The 27,881-nt window shown below is 42.4% G+C and overlaps 1 protein-coding gene across 2 annotated transcripts in view; it reads left to right on the top strand.

Annotated features, from left to right (window-relative positions):
* LOC309881978 (contactin-4) overlaps positions 1-27,881 on the top strand; it is a 296,368-nt gene that overhangs the window by 237,917 nt on the left and 30,570 nt on the right. For both annotated transcript variants that reach the window (XR_014318217.1, XM_082768563.1), the window contains exons 12-13: positions 3,504-3,654; positions 22,845-22,972. Coding sequence is in view for 1 of the 2 variants with exons in the window: in XM_082768563.1 (XP_082624689.1) it covers positions 3,504-3,654; positions 22,845-22,972 (279 nt within the window). In the remaining variant the exon portion in view is untranslated. The remainder of the gene's footprint in view (positions 1-3,503; positions 3,655-22,844; positions 22,973-27,881) is intronic.

Here is a 27,881-nt window from a genome sequence, read left to right as displayed (position 1 = left end):
TAAACATAAAATCTGGATTTTACTGCTTCAAATGCTGGAACAGGTTGCCCAGAGAGGTTGTGTCACTTCCATCTTTGGAAATATTCAGCACCCAGCTGGACACAGCCCTGGGCAACCTGCTCAGGCTGGCTCTACTGGGAGGAGCTGGGGCTGGGCCACCTCCAAGGCCCCTGCTAACTTCAGCTGTCCTGTAGGTCTGCACCTTACCCCCAGATGTTGCTCTTAAAGCTCGTGTGTGAGTGACAGGCCTAGGAACCAATAAGTCAAAATACGTATGTAGTTTTGAAGAGTCAAATAGAATTTGAAATTCAGAAATAGTGCTTTAGTTGTTTTCAAAGTGTGCGTTCAATAGCATAATTCTCTGCTTTATCCTGAAGAACAAAGCACAAGGTCTTTTCTGATTATGGCATTTTCAATATCGGTCATTTTTATCAGCAGCGATACATGCCTGGATAGAAAAAAAAAAAAAAAATCATTTGAAAGATTGTCATTGTTGCTGTTCAAGAAAAGTACAATAATGTTCAATAAATCAGACTTCACAGCACTAAGACATATTGGGCGTGTTACTGCGTGGAAGAAATTCAAATAAGCCCCCTGATGCTTTCCCTGTCTATTCAAAACCCCTGGAGACATGAGCCTTTGTCAGAAAGGCAGATCTCTGAAGGTGCGGGATGTTAGTGGTGCCTCCAGCCCTCCAGGGGCCCAGCAGCCCTGAGCACCCAGTGGCCTCCCTGAACCAGCAATGGTGTTGATGTTGGTCCTGAGAACATGGTCACTGACATTTTTGGACTGCAGGTTGAAGACCACACCTACAATAACAAGACAGAGTCCTCTGCACATTCAATGCAGACTGAACCACCACACAGAAAAATGTGACTGAAAACTGAGAATGTGGGGTATTTACAATGAATGTGATTTGTACCCTCACCAAGCTTTAGAGGTAAAAGGGACATCCCCATGTAGATACCATGTTGGCACCAAGAGCAATGACTTTGGAGAGCCTGCTCTTGAAAACCTGCTAGATAAATTGTAGTTGGCCGACTTCTAATCTGGATTACAGTCTTGCTTCTGTGTGTCACATAAGAAGTACCAGAATGGTGTGCTGCACATTAATTTCTATGGATCAGTGATTTAATTCGGCATATTTTTAAAGAAAAACAGTATGTTTTCCTTTTCACAAGGGTTTTCAAAGGAGGTCAATATTCTGAGCTCTCACTGAGAAATGTTAGCTTTTAAACAGATCTTTCTGAGTATAAAAATGTTTTTTTTAACAGGTTCTGAAGTTAAGCACTTGAAATGATTAAACACCACTAATAGCAAGTGAAGCTTATAGCAAAATTAAGTGAAAAAGAGAAATGGAAAATTACAGACAGAGCTTTTCTCAGAGTGATTCTTCTCTATTATTGTTGCCAATTATATTGCCTGGAGTCTTCAGCTAGAACCAGAATCCTGTTGTGCTGGGCATTGTAAAAGCATATAGTAAAATGCAATCGCTGCCTGGAAGAGTTTTCAGGCTAAATGTTTGAAAAAAAATGGGGAGAGAGGCCTAGAGTGAGGAAAAAAAAAAAAAAAAATTGAAATCCTCATTTTACAAACAAGGTGTGGAGCCATTAAATGCATTACCCCTGGAGTGGCACAGAGAGGCTATGCTAGTGCTGAGAAGAGAGCCCAGAGTTTCTAAATTTCAGATGCAACATTATACATCCCTGTCTCATCCATAAGCATGTGTACCTGTAGAACAGACCTTTTTTTTTTTTCTTGTCTTCATACCAGCAACTCTATTTTTAGCAAATTGACCTATTTCACAAAACCCATAGACCCAAGAAGCTGTTTCACAAGGTACCACCACTTGAACAAGTCTGTTGCAACTCCTAGTGATATGGTGTTTTGTAGGGATGACTCAGTCTGTGGCTGAGTGCTGAATACCTTGCATAAGAATCAGACTAGATTTTCCTCCTACCCCTAAATTTCAGTAGTTTTGATCACTTGATATGTACTTTGTTTGTCAGCCATCATAGAATAAAACCCACATCGTGTAACTCCTCTGTCACAGGCAGGATCTCAGGTAAGTAGAAAGTTACTTGAAAAAAAATATATTAAAAAAAAGTCTAAACTGATCCTTAGAGATGGAAATAACAAGGTTATTCAAAAATCTATTTTGCCAATAAATTTTGTACAGTCATCTGAAAAAAAATCCAAACAGTAATAATGTATTAATTATGATATGTTATAGCTAAGCTTTATCTGGGTCTGAGTGCATTGGTATCTTCAGGATGCTGCCTTAATTTTGAAATGTTTTATATATATGGTGTTGTTTTTCAGGTGGCTCTTATAGTCTTTAGTAACATATGTGTTTTCACTTATGCTAAAATGAATCAGCTCTCTATGAACAGACATAGCAGGCAGGACACCTCAGAGATTTGTGAACTCTGATCCATAAAAGTGGAAGTTAGAACAGATCTATTAGATACTAAAGTCCATCGTGTTATCAGTGTAGGATTATTTTTTATATTCAACTCTTTTGCGGCAGGAATGATAGTCAAAAGAATGGAGGAAGGCAAGATGCTGTAGGAAAAATGAATTTGCTTTCTGTATCACACTGCAGGTTTTTGTCTCCCAGCTGGTTCAGGTGAGCTTTAGATCATTTTCTGGAGCATCAAGCAGTTGCAATGTACAGTGATCTAAACTCTCACCTTGCAGGGTGCAGCAAGAAAGAAAGATGAGCAAACAGCTGCAAGCTTGGGGATATGAGGACATGGCAGAAGGCACAGGGATGGAGAGAATTTGTGGGGACCAGAAGGGACTGGGCAGAGTTCACTGCCACCGGGCTGTCTGGGAGCAAACTCCTGTGAGCAAAGATGGAGTGAGCAGGTCAAGAGCTCTTCATAAAAGCCTTAATCTGCCTCACCTATTTGTTTTGAGCTTTCTGTACTGAAAAAAAAAAAAAAAAAAAAAAAAAAAAAAAATTCCTATTTGATATAAATAAAACCTTCTGGTCTTCCTAGAGGCAGCTTCCTCCAAGCTCTGCCTGTCATTTGGTCTCATCAAATAAATCATTAAAAATCCTTTGAGGCAGGCATCAGAAGCCAAACAATCTCCTCCGTGCGGGGCCTGCCTTGCAGTCAGTTTGCAGACTGTCTGCAGGGCTTCGGTGTTTGCCTCAATGAACATTTGACTGTTTCTCACAAAATAGAAGTTTGTGCCCTGGAGAAACTAAGACAGATGATTGGAGACTACTCTGTGCCCTGATGACTACTGAAGTCTTGCCTTGTTTTGCTTGGTTCAAGACCTGGCTGTGTCAAGGTGTCTGAGCTTTATAGCATCAAAATAAAAGACCCTCTTCAGGCAAAAATTGTGAATATAAAGTATTAAAAATAAAATTTTAAGGCAGATCATTCAGCAATTACAGGTGAGAAGAAACTCTGGAATATTCTAATGTGCCCGACTTCCTTTTCCAGAGGTAATTCTGATTGTGTGTTGTTTTTTGTTTTTTTTTCTTTCAGCTGTCGGTCCAGACTTTTCCAAAACTCTCTTGAAAAAGTTAACTCTTGTGAAAGTGGGTGGTGAAGTAATCATTGAGTGTAAGCCGAAAGCTTCCCCCAGACCTACTTATTCTTGGAAGAAAGGAAAAGACATCCTAAGAGAAAATGAGAGGTAATGTTTTAAAGTAACCATTTATTTCATTAGCTTGCTCCAACCCAGGGGCTTTCAGCAATGAAAGCTAAATTTGTCATTAATAGCTTCCCAAAATTGACTTGCAAATAAATGTGAAAACAGCCAGCGTTCAACCTCAAGGAGCTCGGGCCAAGATTTCTATTCCCATTGTGTTTATCCCAGTCTCTGTGTATTATTAAAGCATCCCTGCCAAGAAGCTGATAAAGATACATTCTAAAAAGCAAATATTTTGCCTCTGGATTGCTCTAAATAGCCATTGTTTTTCAAAAAAATATCCCCAGGAGTATATCCCTGAAACTCTCCACTGCAAATTACACTCTCCTGGTAAATTACTCAATGTCCTGCAAACAGGAGTTATTCGGGGTCAGTAATTAATTTGGCAGTCATAATGCCTAACTTGGAGATGGCTTTTTCAGACTGGCTAAGTCATTTTTTTCTTTTTTTTCTTTTTTTTTTCTTTTTTTTTAATTTCAAAGGAAAGCATTATAAGGAATAAGAGCCTACTTTTTAAATCCACATGCATTGCTTCTGTGCTTGTGGCGGTTGTTGACTCTGGGTGTGTTACCTGTTCCACTCATGCAACATCTGAGAAAGGGACCTGTAGAGTTGTGTAGGACACCTTAAAGTGTGACATACCTCTTTTACTGCAATGGATTTGTGGGAAAAATCATGCCCTGTGAGTACAGACAAAAGAGCCAGAAATTATAGGAAATTTTCTTTTGAAAAGTGTAAACCTGTTAGAGCTGTCAGTTTGTTTTGGTTGGTTGTGGTTTTTGGTCTCACAAAGTCTCGTCTTGCTCCAGCCAGCCTGCCTATAATGGACGTTAAAATATATACCGTGATGATGTGTATGAGTATGTGAAAAGCTGTAGTTCATTTTCAGCCAGGTAAGTAAAATAAGGCACAACATATTTCTGACTTACTTGACACCTGATATCTGGTATTTAGGACGCAATCGTCTATGAACCGCTTGACTTCATCTCTTGGGATAAAAGGAGTTGGGTGATGAGGTGTGCAAAGCTTCCTTTAGCAGCCAGGGCACAGAGCTGGGCAAGGCTGACGCTATAGTATATCGACATACATTGGTTTTTAAAACTGAAGTACCTTGTTCTTCTAGTGAAGATTGTGGGAAGGGGGAAAGTACTAAATGCTGGAGGTTGCTGGCAAAGTTCACAGCTGACATTTGCTGTTTTCTCTGAAGCTGCTCTCCTAGGCATGCTGCGGTGTAATCTCCTCATTTAAATATAGTGAGTGGGAGAGGAAGCAGGGGTTTATGTGAGTCAGGGATTAGGAAAGGAAAGAAGTGAGAGCAACTGTGTTTCTTGCTTTGTCACCGCTATGTAATGCTGACAAGAAAGTGATTTTTTTTCCTAGCGCTACTCTTTCTTTTGCAAACTTTCCTAAAAGTCAGCTGCTGTAATACAGCAGAGGACGCTGGATCCCAGCTTTCCAAGGGAAGGGGCTTGTTCACTTGTACCTTATGGTGGTTCAGTTTGCCTGTGCCTGTCATCACAAATAACAAATCTGAATTGGTTATTACAGTGCGCTACTGATGTTTCAACCAATTTCCACCAAGTTTCAAAAAAAGAAAAAAGGTAGCTCAGAGCTGAGCTCAATGCAGACTGTAGAAATGCCACGCTCTTTGTCCCACGCCTGCCAGCGCACCTCTCCCAGCCGTGAGCCTCCCACTCGGGCACCGAGCCCTGGATGGGAAATCAGACGTGAAATGTGCCCAAGCAGGTGTGAAATTCTCTGCTACTTCAGCCCTGGGGTTTTTCTGCCAGCCAGAGCTTCCAGCAGGACCTATCTGGCAAAATGTCTTAATGAACACCGCTCCGTTGGCTTGGCACTTGGACCTATTTAGTTCTTATGTGCACTTGTTTGTGGCTCCCATGGGGACAAGGGTGTTGAATCCTCGTCATTGCCTCTATTAACCATGCCATCCCTACAATCTGTGACTGGAGACTGTGTGAAATGTGCAATTAAGGATTTATATTGTCTTCTGTGATCACGGCATTGTTCATCAGTGCTGTCTGACTTCACAAGGGTAAGAGAGGCCAAGTGGCTGGTCATCTGCTTAACCTTGCTGGTTAAATTTCTGGTTTCTTTTTTGCTGAAACACTATCTTCTCGCTGCCTCCCTGGTGGACAGCAGCATTGACTGAAGTCCAGTCCTAGTACGTCCCTACACCCACACATATGTGTGGGCTTCAAACAAGAACTTTCCTGGCTGTTGAAAAAATCTGTTGAAATACAGTAAGAAAGATGCCAAGAAAATCTGTTGCTGAAATCTCTTCATCTAGGGAGGAAAAGAGAACTTTGAGACAGGCGTGGGAGAAACCACTTAAATGAAATCTCCAGCTTAACTGGCATCAGAGTCCTTTGAGTTTCAGAGAGGCACCTGAACATCTGGAGCCTTCTCCAAACTGAACTTGATTGTGTGAAGGTTAATCAACATAGATGGTCCTTGCAACTCCAGGTGGAGTTAAAAGTAACATTAATGCGCTTGTCCTTGCTTTGAATTCTGATGTACAGCCTGACTTTGATGGTGACAATCATTCAGGCATTTGTCCTGGGGCTCTTGTGACTTTTCAGATGGCGTGTAATGTTAGGGGCAACTTTCTGGAGATGGAAATAGTGTGCATCAGATTGGGCTGCCAGGACTCCTGTTCTGGAGGCTACGGCTGTCCAGGAGGCAAAACTAAGTGTGTTGTTCAATGCTTGCCCAGAGGGCAGAGATTATCATGGAGGAAAAAAAATAAATAAATAAATAAATAAATAAATAAATAAAAGAGCTTTATTGCTTTAGGTTTCATATTCTTCTCTAGAGGCTGAACTACTAGTGTGTACTGCACCCCTAATGAATAACCTGCCCTGAAGATATCTCTTACCAGTGTTTGAGAACTGTGCAATCGTGTTATTAGAAATTCTGCCCTGAGGTACAATTATATTATTGCAGTCATTAAAGGTAGTTCATCTCCATAATAATGGAAATCCTGCCTTGGAGGCCTGACTGAGTCAAAATAATGTTAGTAGCTTGACTCCAGAAGGTAAATTTTATATAGAATCTGCTATAGCACAGGTACAGATACACTGCAAATTCTGCTTCAGAAACAAGGACTATTTCTACATGGAAGAGTTCATTTTCTGTCCCTGGTGCTCCCTTACATTCCTTCACATTTCCAGTCAAAATAGCTGTAATGCTCTATGGGGAAGGTCTTCGGTCCTATTAATGCCACTCTGTACAAACCAGCCTTGCAGGGCTGCTGTGGCTGTTGGTAGAGTAAAATAGGTGAGTCCAGTGCCTGCCAATGTAACTTCTACTTCTACACCATCGGGATAGCAGATGGGACTGAAAATCATCTCCCAACAAGAATTGGGAGCTCAAGGTGGAATTAGTGTCCTTGGTTATTGCAAAACTGTTACATCTTTGGGGTTGCTTCAGACTGTTCCTTCAGACAGAAAGATTAGTGCTGAGGTTTCAGAATGTTTTTCATATGCCATTTGGTTCTCTTATATTTCCAGATGAGTTTAACCTCCAATCCCCTTATTCTGTCTCAACAGTAGAAGAGATGTTCTGGAGAGCTGGATTCCTATTGTATAGGTTCAGTTTGAGTCATGTGCCACCTACAGCAGAATGACTCTTAGAACTTAGACCTCTGAGATCGAGCTGAAGGGTACTACTGCCCAGCTGCCCGAAACCAGGGCATTCAAACCAGGCAAAAAACATTATAGAGAGGAAGGAGGGCACAGACTACAGAAGCCAGAAAGTATGGTTTCTACTTAATTCTCACTGGCATTTTAATCTTCTTATTATCTTATGTCCTTATCCCTCTGATTTTGTGAAATACAATAGTCATTGTCAAGTGAGTTTTTGAATATAAAATACATAGTCATCTATGGCATTGTATACACATTGGATAGGGATCAGACAAACATTATACTCAGAGACATGGTCTTCTGCAGTTATTACACCATCTGAAAGACAAACCGAGTCCATGTTTTACACAGAAGCTGTCTCAGAAACCAAATGAATCATTCCTAGATGTCAGTGGGAGTTACAGAGGTGGAGGATAATTTCACCTGAGATTTACCAAGATAAAACAGATATCCACAGCTACCCACAAATCTGGAAAATCTTCCATTAATTGATGACCCCTGCATAACACTGGTGTGAATGAAAGCCAGTCCTTAATGGGGAGTCTTTCCTTTAAACTCCTGAATGCCAGCTGCAGATCAAGCATCTTACAGAGCCCAGAATTTCCCATTTGTGACAATTATTTCCTAGTATGACACTGTATATGCTGTTCATTGCCAGGAGTGGGAGGGGAAGTCACGGCACTCAGATTGTTCTTGCAGGATTTTCTTAATCCTCTCATAATAATTCAATTACACCTAATGCCACAACATTACATAAATTTATTACTAAGACTTGTGTTTTAAAACCTTTATTTTCAGGTGATCTTATCATAGAAAGCTTTCAATTTGTTCATAATTACAGCATGGCTCCCACAGAGAACTGTGCTAGCTGTAAGCACAAGCAGTTCGTCCTCACTCTGGTGGAAATCACAAGTCACTGTCGTCCCTGACTCCTTCATTCAGATTTCCTGGGTACTAGAGGGAGAATCGAGCTGTGCATGATTAGAGGAAAATCCTAGAGCTACGCAGAGCTCTGCCAGCTGAAATTAAAATAAGACTCTGTCACAGCTGCTCCCACACTCCAAACTGTTAGAGGAACATCCTGGAACAGAACTGAAATTCACCTTGAAATATATATCAGGAAATGATAATTAAATAATAGAAAATGGTTAATTCAACCTTAATTTTGAAACAATTAGATTTTCCTAATGTCCATATGGTTTTCCATAGCCGCCAGAAAAAGAACATTGCTACCAGCAGACTTCCAGGTTCATCCACGTAGGCAAACACCATCCAAGGGCTGAGCCCAGTGGGGCTTAGCATTAAGGCTGATGCTGACAAGGAGATCTGTAGTGACACCCCAGGGCTTTTACACACTCAACTGCGTGGATTGAACTGTCTCTTAGTATCTTCCTAACAAAGGTCCTTTTGTTAGAGTACTTTAAGAAAATTTCTAAGGGAATTGGTCAAAGTGATGTGTTTTGCTATTGGCATGGAATAATTTCCTTGGAGTAGAGGTGGAAGGGATTGTTAGATGCTGGTTTGTACTGCAGGGTTGGCATGACTTTCTTCATGAGTCTTCCCTGTTTCATCAGTTACTTGTTTTTGAGATTCAAGAAATTACTCTAATTTACATGCAGGTCTTTTGGTAAGATTTGCATTTATTTATTTTTCACAGAGGATGTCACTTCAGATTTCAGTCTCTCAGAGATGCACGTGTCATTTCCCAGAGCATGAAGCCATAGTGGTGTGTGGGTCAAGAGGAGGTGAGGGAGACATCATGTTTCAGTCTCTCATTGCTTCCTGCTGCTCTCATTCTGTGTTGATTCCCAGCTCCAGGCAGTGTAGGCTGTGTGCAGGAAATCCAAGATATCTTTCATTTATCTGCTTTTCTGCCAGTCTTGGGGTTTGTTAGCACTGCTGCCTGGCCATCCTGCCGCTGTGTTAGCCGGGCTGTGGCGCAGCAGTGGAGTGAAGCATGTAGTCTGGTTTAGTGAGTGGTAGCGGCACTAGGAGTGGTCCTATGTTGGTGAAGCCTTGTTCTGTGATGGTTTTGGACATCACTGTAAGGAGGTGAGCAGGGCTGGCAGTGCCCTCCAGCTCCAGCTGTACAGTGAATGTGGTTGGTTTAGTGTCCTGAGACACCAACACCTGGCCTGCAGCAGGTTTGGCATGGACAGTCTGAGCACAAGGCTGAATCCATAACCTGCTTTAGAGTTGTGAAATTAAAGGAGAAATTCAGGTGAAAGAATTTCAAGGAGAAATTTATCAGTTTCCTGCTCAATCACACAGTTGCCAGTGCTTCCCTGTTCTGTTGTCAGCTAACTCATGCACTTGGTAAGAACTTGCACGTGTCAAAGTCTAATGTGTTTTCCCTTGAAATAATGAATGTTTAAAATATGTACACAATGGTTTTCATTTGTAATGTTCTCCTAAAGCTATTGGAAGTCACATTTACTGTGGTACCAGACATATACCCAGTCCAGGACAGAAAAATAATTGTACTTTTAAGCCCCCAAACAAATTAGTCTTCTCCCGTTCTTGTTCATGTAGAGCCCTTATATCATTAGAGCTGTTTCTTTTCTATGAATATACAGTGCATTGTTTGTACGGTTTAATTGTAAGGAAAGAAATTCATAAAAAACAAATGATGTTCTGTGCTGGTAGCAAAGAATATGAAAGTGTCCAATTAAACAGGCACTCACTAGGACTCATGTAATAGCAACATCTGTTATCTTAATTAAACAAGTTTCTGTATAAAGGGACCCTCATAGTGCACTTTGTTAGAGAAGGATCTGACCTAGATACTCCAGGCACGCTCGCTGTCTTCATGGAAATTTTCCCAGTTGGTCCCATTATCTTGCAGTCTTGACAAGCTTTGTGATATATGAGCGCACTCTTGCACACACAAAGCCATAGTGCTTAAAGCAGGAAGATTTTTATATTTTTTTTTAGTTGAAAACCAATAAAAGCACAGACATGCAGCATATAATGGCATTTACTCATTGAATTCAGTTACGGCAGCATTAAGAACTGTAAAGCGTGCACAGCAAACTTGGACCTTGTCAGATAATGGTCAGGAGAGAGCCGCGTTTCCAGAAAGTGCTCAAGGTTCATTTGCAGAAGTGCTTATGTGCTTCACAATTTAAGCAATTTAGGCCCAGATCTTTCCAGATATTTCATAGCTGCTCTCCACCATATCATCTCTGGTCAGAGATGATCTAGAAGAGTAAGCTCACTTTTAGAAGTCTCAGTGCCCTCGTGACTTCTGAAGGGAAGATGAGGGTTTGTGAGACTGGGATGGGGCAGTGGAAGGTGGAAAGGAGCAGACAGGAGACTACAGCTGAGATGTTCGTTGTGTGTGACTAGATGGCTTTGTTGGCTTCTGTACTTTAAAACCATTCAGAGGCTTTTTTCTTGTGAGAAGGAAAGACCTTAGCCGTGGTTTTCTCCAGGGTTAACATCCTCAGCATGTCCTCACGAGGGCTGTTCCTTTACAGAGCCATCAGATTGGGTGTCATTTTAATAAAAAATTTTAACATGTTTATTTCGATGCTATGCCATTTTGAGAAGGAAAAGTTGTGAAATCAGACAAGAAAGGAGAGCCTTTTCTCTTACTCTGTCAGCGTGTCTGGAGTTTAAAAAGCTGTATGAATTCCCATTTTTTATTTGTTGCCTCAAACTTCCTAATTAGTTACTAATTGCTTTAAACAGCCAGAAACAAAATGGCAATAGGACAGGCAGCACATCTTTTCCAGTCTGGTGCCAGAGTACAAACCATGATAATATTTTTATACTGATTACTTGAGAGATGAATTGCTAGCAGTGGCTTTTGGACATGCAGTCTGGTGACACCTCAGCAGAAAATAAAACCTCAAAGGATGCTTCCTATCATTGTTTTGCATTAATTGTGTAGACTTTTTTCTTTCAAAATAAAGCACCTGTGCAATTTCTTTAAGGCAGACAGGTAACCAAACCATCAATAACATGTCGGTTTTTCATTACATCCTGCCTAGGCGATATGAAAAATGACACCCTACAAATAGCTTTTTGAAGTTTGAGCCGGCAATGCAGCATTCATCTTACTTTTCAAAGACAATGGCAGAGGATGGCTCTACTTCATGGGAATGTCTGAAATAACTGGCATGTACTAACATTAACTATTTTTTTCTGCAAAAGAGAACTAAAATGAGCCAGGAAACCACTTGATTCACTGGTCAGAGCACCTAAGGAAGCCCTCTGAGTCTTGATGGCCTCATGTTCACAGATCATTCCTACACCCACAGAAGCTGATGTTAGCTTTGTGTGGTCTGTAGGATCCCAGCATGCTGAAGCACAAGCTCACCTCACTGTGGTTTTGTCAGCCTGAAATGACAGCTCTGGGACGAGCACCTTGAGAGTCTGCCCCAGCTCACTTGCTGCTCTCCTGGGCGCTCGCGGGCACAGTGTCAGCAAGGGGAAGGAGCGGAGCCGGCTGGCAGCTCTGTGCTCATTGCCTCCTCTGAAGTCCGTCGGTGAAAACCATACAGCTTGGTCATAGTTTTCTGTAGGAGTAGGTCACTAACTGCTCTTGGCTTCATCAGAAGGAGAGTTACCAGGCTTTTTTTCCTTTCCTGCTCTATATTGGGCCATAATAATTCTTATCGCTTCTGTAGTTGGAGAAACTTGCTGTATGCTTGTATACATAACCCTCTAAATGATACTTCCACAAAGGTTAGATGTTCAGCTGTTTCACTCTACCAGCCTCCTAATTGTCTGACTTGAGTGCTGATAGTAAGTTGGCAACTCCAGTGTTCCTTGCTGCATTGCCTTCTCCCTCTGTTCTTGAGCAAATGTTCCTAGCAAAATGGTTATCTGAGCAAGGTTAGAGATTTATTTAGATCACAGATTTGCTGCCATTTTATGTTGTCTAAAGTAATTAGGCTGATCCCTAAAACGTGCACATTCATTTATCTGCTCCGTGCTGTCAGCAAGCTGTTGCCATTCTCCCAGCAGACTCTTTTTGGTGTGGTGAGGGTGCAGCGTGGACACACGTACGGCTTGGCTGTCACCGCATGGAGACCGCAGCCTGGCTGTGGTACATCCGACCTTGCCGTGTTGGTGGGACCCAGAGTACCTAGAGAAGTCAGCAGACTTTTACCATGGGTCATGGCAATTCGTTTTAAAATAGAGCCTTGCTTGTAGGGGGTTGAAAGAGGAGAGAGCGAAGCATGCAGGCAGCCCCGTTCTCAGAGGCTTCAGAGCCCCGGGGCACAGTGAGACATGTCCCGTGCTTACACTGCCATTCGCCGAGTGCTGTTAAACAGCTGCTGCTTGTCCTGCTCGAGGTGTTTCATCTTTATGATTATTAAATTCATCTCCAGGTACCCTACATGCAGCTACAAATTATTTCTCCCTCTCGGTAAAAACACTCCAGGAAAGTCAGAGTTCTCCCCCGCGGAGCTGTTGTGTCGGGCGCAGGCAGGATCTGGCTCCCCGCGGCGAGGCAGATTTCTCTCTGTTGCAAGCACACGCCGCAGCCAGCCCTTTCAACAATAAATGCCTGTAATTAGCCTTCTAAACACAGTTTGAAATTCATGTATGGTTCATACATGTCCTTTAATTTTAAAATGATAATAATAATAATGATTATAGCATCTTGAAAGGAAAAAAATATATCAAATGTTTCTTCTCTTGGATATTTTCATAATTAGGAACTAAAAGATAATGATTTTACAGATTTTACGCTTTAAGAAATGCATGTTTAAAATCCAAGGAAATAATTATATGTCTACTGGGGAAAAAGAAAGGATTTCTAATGAACTTTTTAGACATTCTACCAGACTCGGTGATGTTTTTGATGATTATTTTAACACCATTTTTAGGTGACGTAAATGTGTCTTTGGATCTTGCAAATCTATGTTAATGTCGATTACAAGTGGAGTGGGTAATTTATCTTTGTTCTGTGGGCATTTTTTGTTGAAACTAGAGGAAAAGATGTGTTATCTTTGAGAGACTATGCCTTTGGGCATGTATTCAGATGGTATCAGCTGGAGCGAATAAGCTGAGAATGCATTTACTGCTTCTGCTCTAATCTCACGAATGCTCCCAGAAACGGTTTGTGTCAGCAGATGATGCACAGAAAATCTCTTACAGATTTTTTTTTTTCCTCATAAGAGAATAATTTTTATGAGCTTCAGTGGAGTTTGTGTTAATGGTTATGTTTGTCAAGCCTCTGAAGCGTTTGCTGTAGGTAGAGGGTGCTGGCTTCTCCTTGATGGGGAAGGAGTTGTTAGCGAGGGTGGCTGGAGGCTGCGCTTCCAAATTTGATTCCTCAGATCGGCACCGTCCCTCTTTATCGTCTGGGAGAAGTCACTTAATCTCCATGCCTCTGGCTCTAATCACTGCTGTGGAAGAACAAGCATAGCAAATATTTCACCGAACATTAGGTAGAGTGAATGCAGGAACGGCTTCAAAGCACCTGCTGCTTTTTTATGTGAGGTTCACCTCGCTTCTGAGTGCGAGAATACTTGGTGGGGAGCTGCATGCCCATGGGTGGGCAGCTGTGCACACATAGATGCTTTAGCCTTCTACGAGGTGGTCTGTGAGCATGCCAGGAAGAGAAGATGTGGGGCTGCTGAAGCACCAGAGCCTGGGCTGTGCAAGGGGCACGCTCAGGACCCTGAGCACCCCTTCCTTCCCAGTGCTGCTTTCGTGTTCTGTGACACACGGCCAACTCGATCTGTAAAAATAAACTGCGAGAGCTGTGCTAAAAGGGCAGTTTCCCATGAAGATTGGTCTTTGTTTCCCACCAAAATCAATGGAAAATTGGCTCTTTGCACCATTGGACCCTTCCAGACTCAGAAAATCTTCCCAGATAGCTCAAATTATTGCCTCATGTCTAAGGAATGAAAGCTGTAAAAACGAGCGTCCTTTTGCTTTGCTCAGATCTGCTTCTTCAAATATTTATTTTCATGACAGGGTCTTTCTTACTGTATTTATTTTAATTCTGTGTGTAATGAAAAAACAGTGTAAAGGGAGAGAAGACTAAAGGTTTCTATTATTTGAAATTCACAACAGCTTTCTCTTTTCCTTCGGGGTCCCTGGCTGTGTTTGTGTTTGGTTTTCATTTGTTTCTTCCTGTTATCAGCATCCCTTAAGAAAGATATTTTGTAGAGAACTGTTCTTCTTAGATAACCCAGGGATACTTTTATATTTGAATTATGACCCTAGGCATCTCTGAACAATTTACATGAAGTCTCTAATAGCTGTAAATGCTCACTTCTTTCCTGCCCACTCCTTCAGGACAGGGTTTCATCAGTTCCACACTTGCCTTTAAAATTTCTGGGCAAAAAGGAGGATGATGACAAAACACAGCTTTTGTGTTGATAGATATTAATATATGCTGGGTGCTATATTATTTATTTGGACTGCTCTGTCAGTGCAAGTAAACAGTTTGCTGAAAAATAAAATTGTGGGAAGAACTTAGGATGCCAGCTCCATCACTCGTTTATACTGACTGATCCTGAGTTCAGTGGAGTTATGCTGTTGGATGTCAAGGAGGGCCCCATTTTTTTCTCAAAAATATTTGTTCGAGCAAAATATGTTCTATTTTTCTTTATCTCTGGAAAAATATTTACTGTTTTTTAGTTTTTTTTATTTTTTTTTTTTTACAATAATCAGAAAGAATTTTAGTTTGTACTCTCCTCACTTTTAATTCTTCATCCTTAGCAAGCCTGTAAATGAAAAGCATAAGATGAAAACAAGTTTACACACAATTTGCATCCCTCAAATAAGATCCACATCAATAAAAAATAGCGTAATACTCTGTATTTGTGATGCAGCAAGGTAAGAGCAGCTGTTACCAAGAAAGGCTTTTGAAAAGGTCTGTTTTAAATCTTTGTGCATTCCTTGTAGTCCCAGAGCACAGCAAAGACCAACTGAACCCAAACTGTGTACATCACAGGCTTCTTGCTAATTCCCAGTTGCCCTGATTGTAGCAGGAAACCTTCTGGTGTCCTTCCTGACTCAGATGTACTGGTAAAAACGGTGCAAAGGTGGTTTTCCTGGCCTTTGCCAGCAAGTGTTTGTTCGGAATATATATATATATCTAAGAATCCTGCCTTAGAGGTCAAGAACACCCACAGGACAGAAGCCCTGGCTGTCCTGCAGCCCTGTGCCACATGACCACTTCATCCTCAGGCTCTGTAGTCCCATGTAAGACACAGCTCCAGCAAAGGTGGTGGAAACTTTCCTATTAAACTAAGTGGAGCAGGATTTTAGCTCAGTTTATTTTGAGCAAATATAGTTCTTACCTGGAAATTAATTATAGTGAGTTTGCTGTTAAGAGACCTGCCAGTTGTCATGGATAAGTAAGGCCTTATCTAATGCCTGCTTTCACAAAGAGAAAGACATGTACTAAATTAAATGGGCTTTGACTGAGGCTCTAAATTAGCTCAGACTTTTCCGTGAACCATGAAAAGACAAGTAGTTATAGACAAATAAGTACTGAAGCAGCTGTAGGTGGTTATCTAAATCAAAACTAACAGGTCCTGGACAAGAAGTTGTGTATCTGTAAAAGGCTGCCTGCGTCGTCTGGCTGTCAATACCAGTTATGTGTTTAGATGGATGATCAAATAAAAACCACTGTAATGCCATTCCAGCAGACAATATCTTCCTGCAGTTCACTCAGATGCAACCTAATGGCCAGGTTAGACACGAATCCAACTTGTCCTTGCTCATGGTGCTTTGCTGGCCCTAGCCCTCAGGACATGGTGGCGTAATGGCAGCAGGGACACCATCCGCTTCACACCTTTCCCAGTTAGGCAAAAATGTTTGGAGCCAGAGCCGCTCTCGGGGGCACAGGTGGGTGAAGCCCAAGCCTGGAAAGTCCCGTCCATGCACAGGGAGATAACGGTGTTTTCGTCTGTGTTCATACAGGGTGGGAAATCTCAGGTGGCTTGAAGCTGGGGGGTCACGATCAGGGCTGTCCTCTTGTCCTTACCTCCCTGCACGCTCTAGCAGCCATCCAGGGTGTTGAGTGGAGCCCTGCAAAGCCCACATTGACCTCAGCGCGTACTGTAATGGGGATTAATGCTATCAAGCAGACAGCTCTAACCTTACTGTTATTTATTTGTGCCACATAAAGGTTGTAGTCACACACAGCGGGAGCATCCCATGGCCACAGGAATTATTGGCTGTGGACCGTACTCGGAAGCAGCCCATCCTTCACAGTGACGGGCAGGTACTGGTGAGCGCTGTCCCTGGCTCGGGGAGGGCTGTGAGTAGTAAATCCTCCCTCACAGCCAGGCTTCTGCATTCAGACCCGTGAGCATTTCTAAATCTCTGTGTTTTCCTGAAATAGCCTAATGGCCAATACCGCTTTTATGAGATCATTTTAATAATCCCAGTCGCTGCCTCATTGCATGGGAAGCATTATTAAAAAGGTAATAAACTGCTGCAAAGACATGTGATAGAAATAATTTGATAAATAATGCAATTGCCTGGAATCATTTACATTTGTAGTGGAGTTGTGGCACAAAGCAAAGTTGTTGTTAGGCTAAAAATTGCTCTCGCTACTCCTGCCTATGAGCTAGGTAAGGGCTGAGCAGACACACTGACGAGAATTCAGGCTGCTCTGCCTGATGCCTTTCCTTTCCTGCTGCTTCCACCCCCCAGCCCAAGCGAGGCTCCGGAGGAAGGACAATAAGCCATTCATCATGTAGGCTGAAATACACTGTTTTTCACAGGTACATTTACCCTAAATCTTCTCTCAGAAGACGGATTATCTCTTAGAAGAACTCTGGCACCGCAGTCCCTTTTCAATAGCCATGTCAACCACTGCCACAAAGGCTGTACATGAAGGGATCAATGGTAGTTTTATCTCAAATTGCACTCAGTGTGTGTTTCTTCCAACTGACATTCATTTAAATGCTTGCTCTAAGACATCTTTTCTCCCTGTAATAGAAAAAGGATCGGACATCCTAAGCATTGTTTCCTGGGGGAAAAAAAATTAAAAATATTCACTTGGCGAAGCATGAAATATTTCGGATGTCTGTGTTTAATCAACAGTGAAAGCAAGTGTAGTTATGCTTGTATTTCCTAAATTAAAATGCTGAAATTATCAGATAAGAAGCAACATACCTTATTTCACTGCAGCAGAGCTAATAAAACCATGTGAGATTTAAAAAAAGGTCAGTATAATTATGAGTACTTTGCTCCAAAGAAAGACTCCAGCTGTAATCTGCAGTCCAGCAGTTCGGCTGCCTGCCTGCGCCCCGTGTCCCTGGGGAAGAAAACCGCTGCTGTCACACGCAGCCTGCCATATGCACTGCCTCTGTCGTCCATTCTTATTCCACACGTTTCCATCTGCTGAACAGAAAAATAGAGGGCATGCTGACAAGAGTGTGTTGAGGGATACCTGCAGCATCATCTGTCTGGTGCAAATCTTGTATCGGCGATGCGGGGACGATGTGAGTGAGCAAGTAATTCCCTGTGAGAAGGTCAGCACATGAGCATGCCACTTATCCTGTAAAGGCTTTCACCTGGAGCCCACGACATACAGATGAGATTTATCAATCCCCGGCTTTGCAGAGCTGGTATATTTGGTTCCTGGACTGAATCATTTTAATTAAACAATGGAGCAAGATGTTGCAGTAAATATTGTGAGTCTGCAATCTCTGGGCAAATACTGTATCACAGCATGGGGTTGACCCAAGCAGCAGACCATAGGTATGCCTTGGTTAGATGCAAGTGCTGCAGTCAGACACCCAGAGGTCAGATTTCCTCTGGGCTGGGCTGGAGGTAATTACTGATAAACACTTTTATGATGGGCTCTGGGCGTTTTGCAGCTTTCACCCATCACTCATATTGCAAATAAGGGCTCAATCTTGTTTTCACTAAGTCAGTGATAAAACTCTTACTGATCTCAACGGGATGTATTCTATCTCTAAATGCATGTGTTACTTGCTGAGAAATATTTATCTGCTCTTGGGAATTCTGCCCAGCAGTGAGAGATGCCGAGGTGAGCTCCATGAATCAGATCTGTTGTGCTCAGTTCGGGCTGGGGGCAGCATAACCTGCTGACGGGTGACTTAACTGATACGGCAGAGGTATCATGATTTGAAAAACAGGGGGTAGTAGATCAAGTGATTGTGTGCTGGTATTTGTCCTAACACTGCTCCGGGACTGCCTGGCCTCTTCCATCCATCGCTAGCAGCTGCTGAAGATCCTGGGCAAATTGGAGTTGCTGCCTTAATCAGAGAGGACTGTGCAGATGTGGCCGTGATACCAGAGCAGATCCTTTCTCACTGGCTTGGGTATCTGTGAATAGCACTGCTCTGTGCAAGTTAGAAGTGTCTCATCCAAAAGGACACATCTTTCTCCTTCATGTAGTTTTCAGGGTTCACACCAACCAGTCAGACAAATGCCTTAAGGCACTTCCATTCCTGCAGAGCTGGCACAGGGCACGGGCAGTCACTGTGTGTACAGCATCAGCAAGAGGCTAGTGTGAAAGCTCTGTGCCTATCAATTTTGCAAAAGACTTCTTTAGGGTAATATAAAGTGTTCAGCTTGCAAGTTTTTATAGCTGCTGCAGAAGTGGCAAAAATTGGGCAAGGAAGGCTAGGGAGAGATGTTTTCAGCATTTTTAAAGGTCCTTTGTCCCCAGAAGATTTCTAATCAAATATCTGACAAGGTCGGTTCCTCCTGGGGTAGAGCCCAAAGCTTCAGTTTAGGAAACAACCAGTCCTTTCATCTCCTAATTTCAGCTGAGTCTTTGCTCTCTGTGGATCTGAAATCTCCAGTTGACAACACAAGTCAACAGATTCTTTCCTACAAATGATATAATATGTTCAAAATAGATGACCTTTTGTTATGTAAGGATGCTAAAATATCCTATACCATCTTGATACTTCTAAGTGGATGTTTTTCTCTTTGTCTGTTCTGTGATACCAGCAGTGACTAACTGCCGGTTTATCAGTTGCTTTAACTGGTGCAAGAACAGATTTACATTTTTAGTTCCTCCTCCCAGTGCTGTGGTTAGCAGTGTCAGGGAACTCAATAGCAGGTCAATAGCTCAGTTTTTGGGTTTGAGGCGGTTTAAAGTGGTGTGTGCTCAGCAACCACTGCTTTATTCTGAAGTAATCTGCCTTTATGGGAAATGTGCTTTATTTTTAAGTCTTCCTAGCTTCTTACTAGAGAACATATTGTAGGTATTTTTCAGAAGAGAAAGTGTAGGGAGCAGTACTTCATTTAATTTGAACTTTGGGTCTTGTAAGGACTTGTTCAACCAAACTGCTGAAAGCGGCTGATCAGGGGATGTTTGCTTTCAAGCCAATTAGCAGTTTGAGAACCTTCAATGGCCTGCAATGAGCCTCTCCTCCCCCCTAATGCAAATACTTCTGCAAAGAGAATTTGTGAAGTAGCAAAATCAGTGAAAGTCATTCTTACTTTCTCAACTAACTGTAACAAATTTCAAAGTGTTAAAATAATTACTTGTTAACTTCTAGCACATTGGATTCAAATTAAGGCACAAAACACTCAGTGTAGAAAAGCACCTTCAGCAAAAAGAGCCACATAACCATAAGGCCTCCTAATCAATGACTCACACTAAGATTTTAGTAGTCTGATTTATTAAAGTAAAATAAACAGCTTGCACAATTATTTGTTATTTGTAATGCTGGTAATTTACAGGAGTGTACAGGGAATTGGTTACCACACCCGAATGAGGCGTGCATGGACACCCACTGGGGAATGAGTGTGGAGAACTTGGTGCAAGTCCCACCCAAACATTTTGCAGTGTGTTACCAGAGTCAGAAGGTGCCTGTGTGCTCAAACTGAAACCAGCCAGCTGGGGCTTTCTGCTCAGAGATGGGAAGAAACAGACAACAGTAACTGTGCCAGAGCCAGTGGTGGATTTGCTGACCTCATCCAGAGGTTGTTCCTAGAGTTATCCAGTCCACATTAACTGCAAACTAATTTTACATTGGGAGTAAAGATGACTTAATAATAGGAAACCAATGGCATGGGAAAGACACAGACAGAAAATACATTAAAATTTGAAATTGATGCTAGTTTTTTCCACAGATGCAATTGAAATGACCCATGGAAGAAATTGTCTTGTGAACAGTTTTGAACCACATGGATCAAAATAAATAAAAATAAAATCTCAACTCCATGGAAATACATTCTAAAACACCACTTTTTTCAGATTTCTTGATGGCAGAAATGCTGAGGGAGTTAGTGCACACAGCCTGGCAGAGCAAGGCTGGTGTAGGGTGGTCCTTCTTGAGCTGGAGCATCTTGCTGAGCTTGTTTCTGTCCTCTATATTGATTTGAATTTTAATGCCTGCCAAGGGCACCTTCATCCTTCAGAAAGGCATTGTTGTTACCAAAGACCTGAAATTGATAACAGCAGTAAGTAATTCCTCGGGAGCTGCTGGTGGTGCTGCTGCCCAGGCTCATGCACTAGAGGCCAGTATGGCAAGTCCTGTGCTCCAGTGCACGTTTAATGTAATACATGCATTGATTTGTGCCAACACAGTGGTAAAGATAAGAGACAAGTAGCTATACACTACTCTCTTCCAATTATTGAACTGGAGCAACTGCTACCGAAGCAAATATATGTCACTGGACTCCTGCAAAAATAAATTACAATAGTGAATGCTACTGACTGCAACAATTTGGAGGCCTATAAGCCAGTTGAGAAACTTCTATTAATATCACTGTTATTGATGTGTGAAATATAACCTCTGCCCCTGGTTTCTGACAGATGGTCTACTTGTTGTGCTGCTGCAAGAGCAGGTCAGGGAGAGGCCAGGAGGGAGGTTTGGTGGCTGCTGTCGGAGCATCATGCACCATCCTCCTCCTCTTCACACCATACCGACACTGTAAAGACACTCAGGCTGTCACATTTTTGTGTGGAGTGGGTGACCCATATGTGCCCACCAAGAGGGTATGATGTGACAGAAGGAACCAGCACCAGCTCTCCTAGGGGAAGCGACATCTCCTGAGTCCCTCTGGAGACCGTGCTTGTCCCAGTGGCTGCAGCGTGCAGAGCCTGGGGAGTCCCTTGGCTGGTGGGGACGGCTGTCCTTGGGCTTGTGTTTAACCCAGCTGTCCTGCTTCTGTCAGCCAGCTCTGTCCTCCTGCTCTGTCTGACACAAACCTGCCCCAGTGTCACACCATGGCTACACAAAAAGGCTGCTGCCAAGTCACGCAGCCCGCTGCTGTTCCCTGCCCAGCAGTGCTCACCTGGCAGGGCCCCGAGCATTTCTGCGACGAGTGCAGGCATTGTTTGCTACATTTCTTTCAGCCCAATTTCTCAATCCGGTTTTACAGAGCTTGATTGGCATTAAGGATGCAAGAAGGCTTCTTCATTTTCTTTCAAATTAGTTAAATTAGGAAATAATTGAGTAGGAGAAGGCAGGAATTAATACCAGATTTTCAATGCAGGTCTGAAAGTGGCTGAAGGGCAGAAAGCAGATTGTGGTAGGAGACATGGAACTGAGCAGACAACCAAGTGTTTTGCTAAAAGAGATGCTATTCAGCTGGAGGGAAGGTTTCCCTGGAGTTTCTACAGATTATTTTTGTGCGTCTTCAAATAATTGTATTTTCTGTGGTTGCTAGACGCTGAAGTAAGAATGTACTAATTAAAAAGAAAATGACAAAAATGTAATAGGGGATGCATTGAAGTACTTGGAGTAATAAAGAGAGGATGTCGGGGCAAAGTATTTAAAACCACAGTCTTTTAACACTGTGCTAACCAGTTGCAGTGATGATGTTGGTCAAAGATGCTTCTGATACTGGAATTTCCCTGGGAATATTTAAGGACACTGCAGTGAGCAATACCTGAATTTTCCACTGCAGCTGAAGCTCCTTTGCTGTCCTGTGTCTCCTACATTATCTCAGGCCTGTAGTACCCACTACAGACACTAGGTCTGTGGGACGCTGCCTCCAAGAGAAAGTTAGCAGTGCCCACGGAAGCACTTCTATGATGGGGAGGATCTGTGTGAGGAGGGAACGAGAATGAAATAGGATCTTTTTTTTTTTAACCTGCAAGCAGCCGAGCACTGCAGGCAGAGAGGTGGGGAGCAGGGAGGGGAAACTTGGCAGCGTGGGACCCTTACTGCAAACCCTCTGGATTTCCTGGAAGACAGCAGCAAGGAAACACCTGCAGCACTGCCCAGCTCAGCAGAGGCATCTGCATGGCTAAGCAGCAAGTGTCGAGCCCTTCAGATGTAGCCTGCGTAGCACATGTTGCAGGGGTTGTCATGGTGAGCACCCGGTACCAAAGTACAGCCTCACATAAAACCTACACAAGCTGCCGGTGTGTAAATTAGAGTTGCCCTCAAGTAAAGACATGGAAAACTCATGTAAATGATGTATTCAGTATTTATGAATTGCATCCTAAGAGATTTCCGTCAGCTAAACTCACTCGGTAATGGGCAGCGGACTGTCTGTTGTTCAAATTGTTAATAATTAATGCAGACTCAGAAGAATTTTATGTTAACATAAAAAATACATAACTTCTGCTCCTGATTGTCTCTCCAGAATCTCGGTTTTGGATGACGGAAGCCTCCGGATTGTCAACGTCACCAAAGCCGACGCGGGAAGCTACACCTGCGTGGCAACCAACCACTTCGGCACGGCGAGCAGCACGGGCAGTCTGGTTGTGAAAGGTAATGTGGCTCTTATCACGGGTGCACAGTACCCCACCGTGGCTTCTGCCAGCTCCCGGGGCAGTCACACGTGCACTGTTCCTTCCCCTGCACTGCTGAGCCAAAGCAGCCTCGTGGGAGTTGCAGGTTCTTCCACACTCCGGCTCTCCCGGCTGCAAAACAGCCTCGTGTGTCAGGGACAGGAAATCCAGGTGTTTATTCATGAGCATTCTGAGTTTTTCCATCTTTTTTTTTTTTTTCAAAAGCAGAAGCTATAATGTTTGACAAAGATGTTTAAAGTAATAATTTGTTAAACGGAGTGACACTGACAAATGTCTTAAATTAATTTTTGCCCTGCTTATAAGTAGTCCTACGTCTGAGGAATTGTTATAGGTAATGAGTATATAGATTATTACGCTTATAATAGGTCTCCTTCTACTTCTTGTTTGAGGAAAAAACTATATTGGATAACAAATCAGGATGATTGATTACAAAGCAATAAATCAATCACGAAGCTCTAATGCTGTCAGTTTCAATTCTCCCATGTATTGGCACTGATGGATAGTATTTGGTTAGAGGGTCTTCTCATCAATTATTTGTGTGGTGTATAGGGAATACTTTAAAATGTTTCAATGCAAGTTTTAATCCCTGTTTTTTACAGTCAGAGCACATTTCAGCAAGTGATGTCAGGCAAGTACTGATAAAGCTGGTGAGCCCCTGTTGTATTTATGAACTGCAGGTGACACTGGTACAGCAGCAGCTTCCTTCTCAGGGCAAAATGTGTGCCTCTGATTTAGCTATGCTGTTAGGTATTATAGTTACAGGGTTTTTGAGTAGCTTGTATGGCATTGCCCATGCCCGCATCTGTCCCTGCAAACAAAAATAGAGATGAGTGAAGATCTTGATCTCCACATGAGCTGACTCTGCCTTTACTTTGTGTTGTCTTGAGGAGGAGCCTGCAGCAAATAGCTAAAGAAGAAATGCTCAGGGAAAGCAGGCGCAACAAAGCCCACGTCTGCTATTGCAAGGGTTGGTCGATGACTGTCTGCCCTGGAATAAAGGGGGCAGCACAAAAAAAGGGTGAACACAGCCTGGGCCTCTTACCTGGGAACCCCATGGAGGTGGAGCATCTTTGTGGCAGGAGGGTCCACGTTTCACCCACAGCTGATGCTATCCCATATCTCAGTGCTGCAGGATGCCCAAGCACTTGGGTTTGGGTCTGCAGCACCTCTGCAATTCACTGGCTGCTTGTGGCACCCTAAAAAGCCAGTCATTAAAAACAGAACTGTGTTTCCCCGCTGCTATCAGAGAGTCATGCTTCTGTAGTTCACGGGATGCCCTCCCTTATTAGTAGCACCCAAGGAACAGGCAGTAACTCCGGGCACAAAGTTCGCAGCTATTCTACCCGATCTTTGGGCTCACATGGTTTACAAATCACTTTGCTGTGCGGAGAGGTTATAAAGGATTAGCAAGTGCTTTTTTCTCCCTCAGTGCTCCGTTTTCACTCGGTTCCATTAGCATTAATGGGAGTGACACGTGTGCATGAAGCAGAGAATAAACTCTTAAGCCCGGGATGTGGATATTAACAGCAGGCTGAGAAATGCAATTTCAAAGTCTATCCCATAAAAAGTATAAAAGAGCAGAAACTATTCTGAACTCCAAATGAACTGTGTAAAATACTCTATTTTATACTGAAATGCTTGAGTTTCTCTGCCCTAAGTAAAACACAGGCAAGTTTTGACAGAAATATGACAGAATACCTTACTTTAACTCAGTTTTGTGGTGTAAAAAAGACTAATTTATCAGCTGATGAGTTTTTTGACCTTAAGACGTGCTTATATTCTCTCCTAACTCATCTTATGTCATTGAGGAAAAAACTGTGAAGGTCAAAAGACATTTTTTCTAACCTTCCTCTGTTCTTCCATTAACATTGCAGGTTCTGTCTCCCTCTCTCTCTTTTTTTTTAATTTTCTTTCTCTCTCAGGGAGAGATGTCGACAGTGTCAAAGACAGTGTAGGCAAGGATGGAAGGAGGAGGAGAATATCTGCTACACCAGAACCAAGGAGCTTAAAATAAATCTCTGGCAAACAACCAGAGAGGGATGAATAAATATTCATATTATGCATGACTAGACAGCTTACAAAATATGAAATTCTGATGGGTGCCCATAGGGCTGTGTATTAACATGCTGTTGTCAGAGCTGTTGAGCCTCAGTGGCTTCCCGAACCAGTGAGGTTGTGTTTTGGGTTTCTTGTGTTGGTTTGTTCTCAGTGAGAACCATTCTGGCCTCTGAGACCTAAAATCTTGCAGACTTGCATGTATGGTTTGACCTTTAAATTAAAAAGCAGGATTGAATTTGTAAGGATGGAGGAGAATCCCACAGACTGTCTTCAGAGCTATGTAAAACATGGCATGTATTTACATGTAATACATAAATATTAATTTTCCATCTTTCTTTTTCCATTTTTACCGTACTCGAGGCTAAATGTTCAATTTTTCCTACACATAGCAAGGCTATAGACTTTCTCAGCACCAGGGAATTACATGACAAAGAGTATAAACAGGCGTATACTGTACAATACAAGTTTATTTGTATTTAATGCAGTTATATAAATTGGCTAATATAGCAGCAGCTCTGAAATAGGAATCTAATTTCAAGGTGCTGCAATAGAAGCTTGAATATGCTAAGTACGAGGAGAAGCCGAGGGAAGGAGCTGCTCCTGGCCGGGATGTCCCAGCCACCGCGTGATTTGTTCCCCAGGGACCTGCCAAGGAAGGCACCAGCTCCCTCCTCTTGAGCATGACTCCGTGTGTTGGTTAAGTGGCGTAGTTGGCGCCAAGTGGTATACTTGGAGAACTGTTCTGTTGCAAAGACTTCAGGTTCCCTTCAGGAGCAATGAGTGAGACCCAAATGGAGGTTCCTGGGAGCCAGCCACGAAGGGGCAGTGGCAGCAGTCGCCATCCCTGCTGCAGGACAGCAGAGGTGCTCTATGGCTTCAAAGAGCTCCAGCCTGCCAGAAAGGGCTTCTCATACCATTCATTATCTGGTTGTGTTTGAGTGTAGAGCAGGAAGATCCCATCCTTTCCAGTCCCCTTATCAGTATCTTATAACAGAGTGAAGCAGTTTGCAAACGCTTGGTGGAGTCTGTAATTTCTGTTCTGGTAGTAAAGTGCAACAATGCTGGTAATACTGCTTGGTAATACTGTTAAATCTCTGACAAGGGCAAGTTCCGATGACATTATTTGCCTGTTTCATTATGAAGCACTTTTAACATTTTTCTACTGCCATTAGCTTGTCTCGTTTTGACTGTCATGGGAAGGCTCAAAGCAGTAAAAGCAAGAGAATTTTTGTTAGCCTGTATCTGTATCATTTTAGCAGAAAAATAATACAAAGATAATGTCAGTAGGTTATTTTTTTCCTCACGCTTGAACAGACTGATTGTCTTGACTTTGTCCAGCACAGGGATCCAAATTATTTTCTATAAAATTGCATATTTTCCTTTCCAAGCCTATTCCTTTGTGTGAACATCAAATTGGTGTATTACATTTAAAACTGAAGATTGATTAAGTACTGTAAATTCTGGTCCATTATCATTAAATCATAGAAAGGTTTGAGCCAGAAGGGACCTTAACGATCATCTAATTCCAACCCCCTTCCATGAGCAGGGACACCTCAAAAGACCTGTCAGAGACTTCAGTGGTATTGTCTTTAAACCTGATATTTTCCCTGTGCTATTCTGGCACTTTAAAAATAGCTGAGCTCATAGTTCAGAGGCAGTACCGTGCTCATCAGTGTGGGTGCAGACCCATAAATTAATTCAATTTTTATGCTATTGGAGTCCAACAAAACTCAGAAAATACAGAGATAAAGCTCATATGGAAGATCATACTCTCAGTGATATCCCTCATGGGTCTTAAGAGAATTGTTTTATTCTTTTGGAACTGTTTACACATTACCACGCTTCACTTTTTTGTTATTGGATATTCATAGATAAAGTCAATTCAGGGTGAATATCCAGAGTATTATGAGTTTTAATGCTCTAGCACAGTTGTGCGTTTCTAACAGGATCTCTTCCACCCTTAGGATGATGTACATGTCTGTTCCTACCTTGTTTTATACTTAAAAATCATTTATTTCCCTCATCACAGACACAGATTCCGTATAACAGCCCTAAATCTCATTGTGTGGCTATTTGGGCTACTGAGATCAGCAAATACTGGACTTTCCTACAACTGATCTAGTTCTCTGATAGTGCCACTACTGATTTCATTAGTCAAACAAACATACATGTAGCTTTTTTGAGATATATCTACCTACTGCTGCAGAAGTGTTGGGTGCATTAACAAAGTGTCCGTCCTTTTTAGGGTACACCCCTGAACTGAATGTACAGGAACTGTGCAATGGTTTTACTGTGCAGTAGCACAAAATGCTAATCTTTCAGCACAAAACTTTGCACGTGTATTTTCATGACTGTCCCTTTCATTTTTAATTAGTGAATAGAAATAACTTAGCACCATGAATTTATCAGCTTTGTTTTGAGCTATAACTTGACTACTGAGTAACTGGGATATCAAGTGCATGTGGGGGCAAAAGGTGTTATTTTTTTTCATAAGAGGGAGAATAAGCTTTCTGTTAAGATGGGATTTATTTGTGTGTTTGGCTGATTTTTCACATTAACCGCAGGGAAAATGCAATAAATGATACTTAAATATGCTCACCCATTTAAGCACGGTCCACGTTACCAGAAATCCTCTGTACCTCCCAGAAGTTCCCCTGGTCAGACAAATTGCTGCTGCTTTGCTTATATAGAAAGTTGTCCCAGGAGGCTATTGCAGGCATCTTCTGTACCATCTGTATGTCGTGGGTTTAGTGGTCAGTCATTTTGAAATACGAATAGCCTTTCTGTCACACTTCCTGAGGTCTGTCTTG

Source organism: Aythya marila (genome assembly GCF_965140915.1).
Source record: "Aythya marila genome assembly, chromosome: 10".
NCBI lineage: Eukaryota > Metazoa > Chordata > Aves > Anseriformes > Anatidae > Aythya > Aythya marila.
Note: the sequence above shows the minus strand (reverse complement) of the source record. Positions and strands in the feature narration are given on the sequence as shown.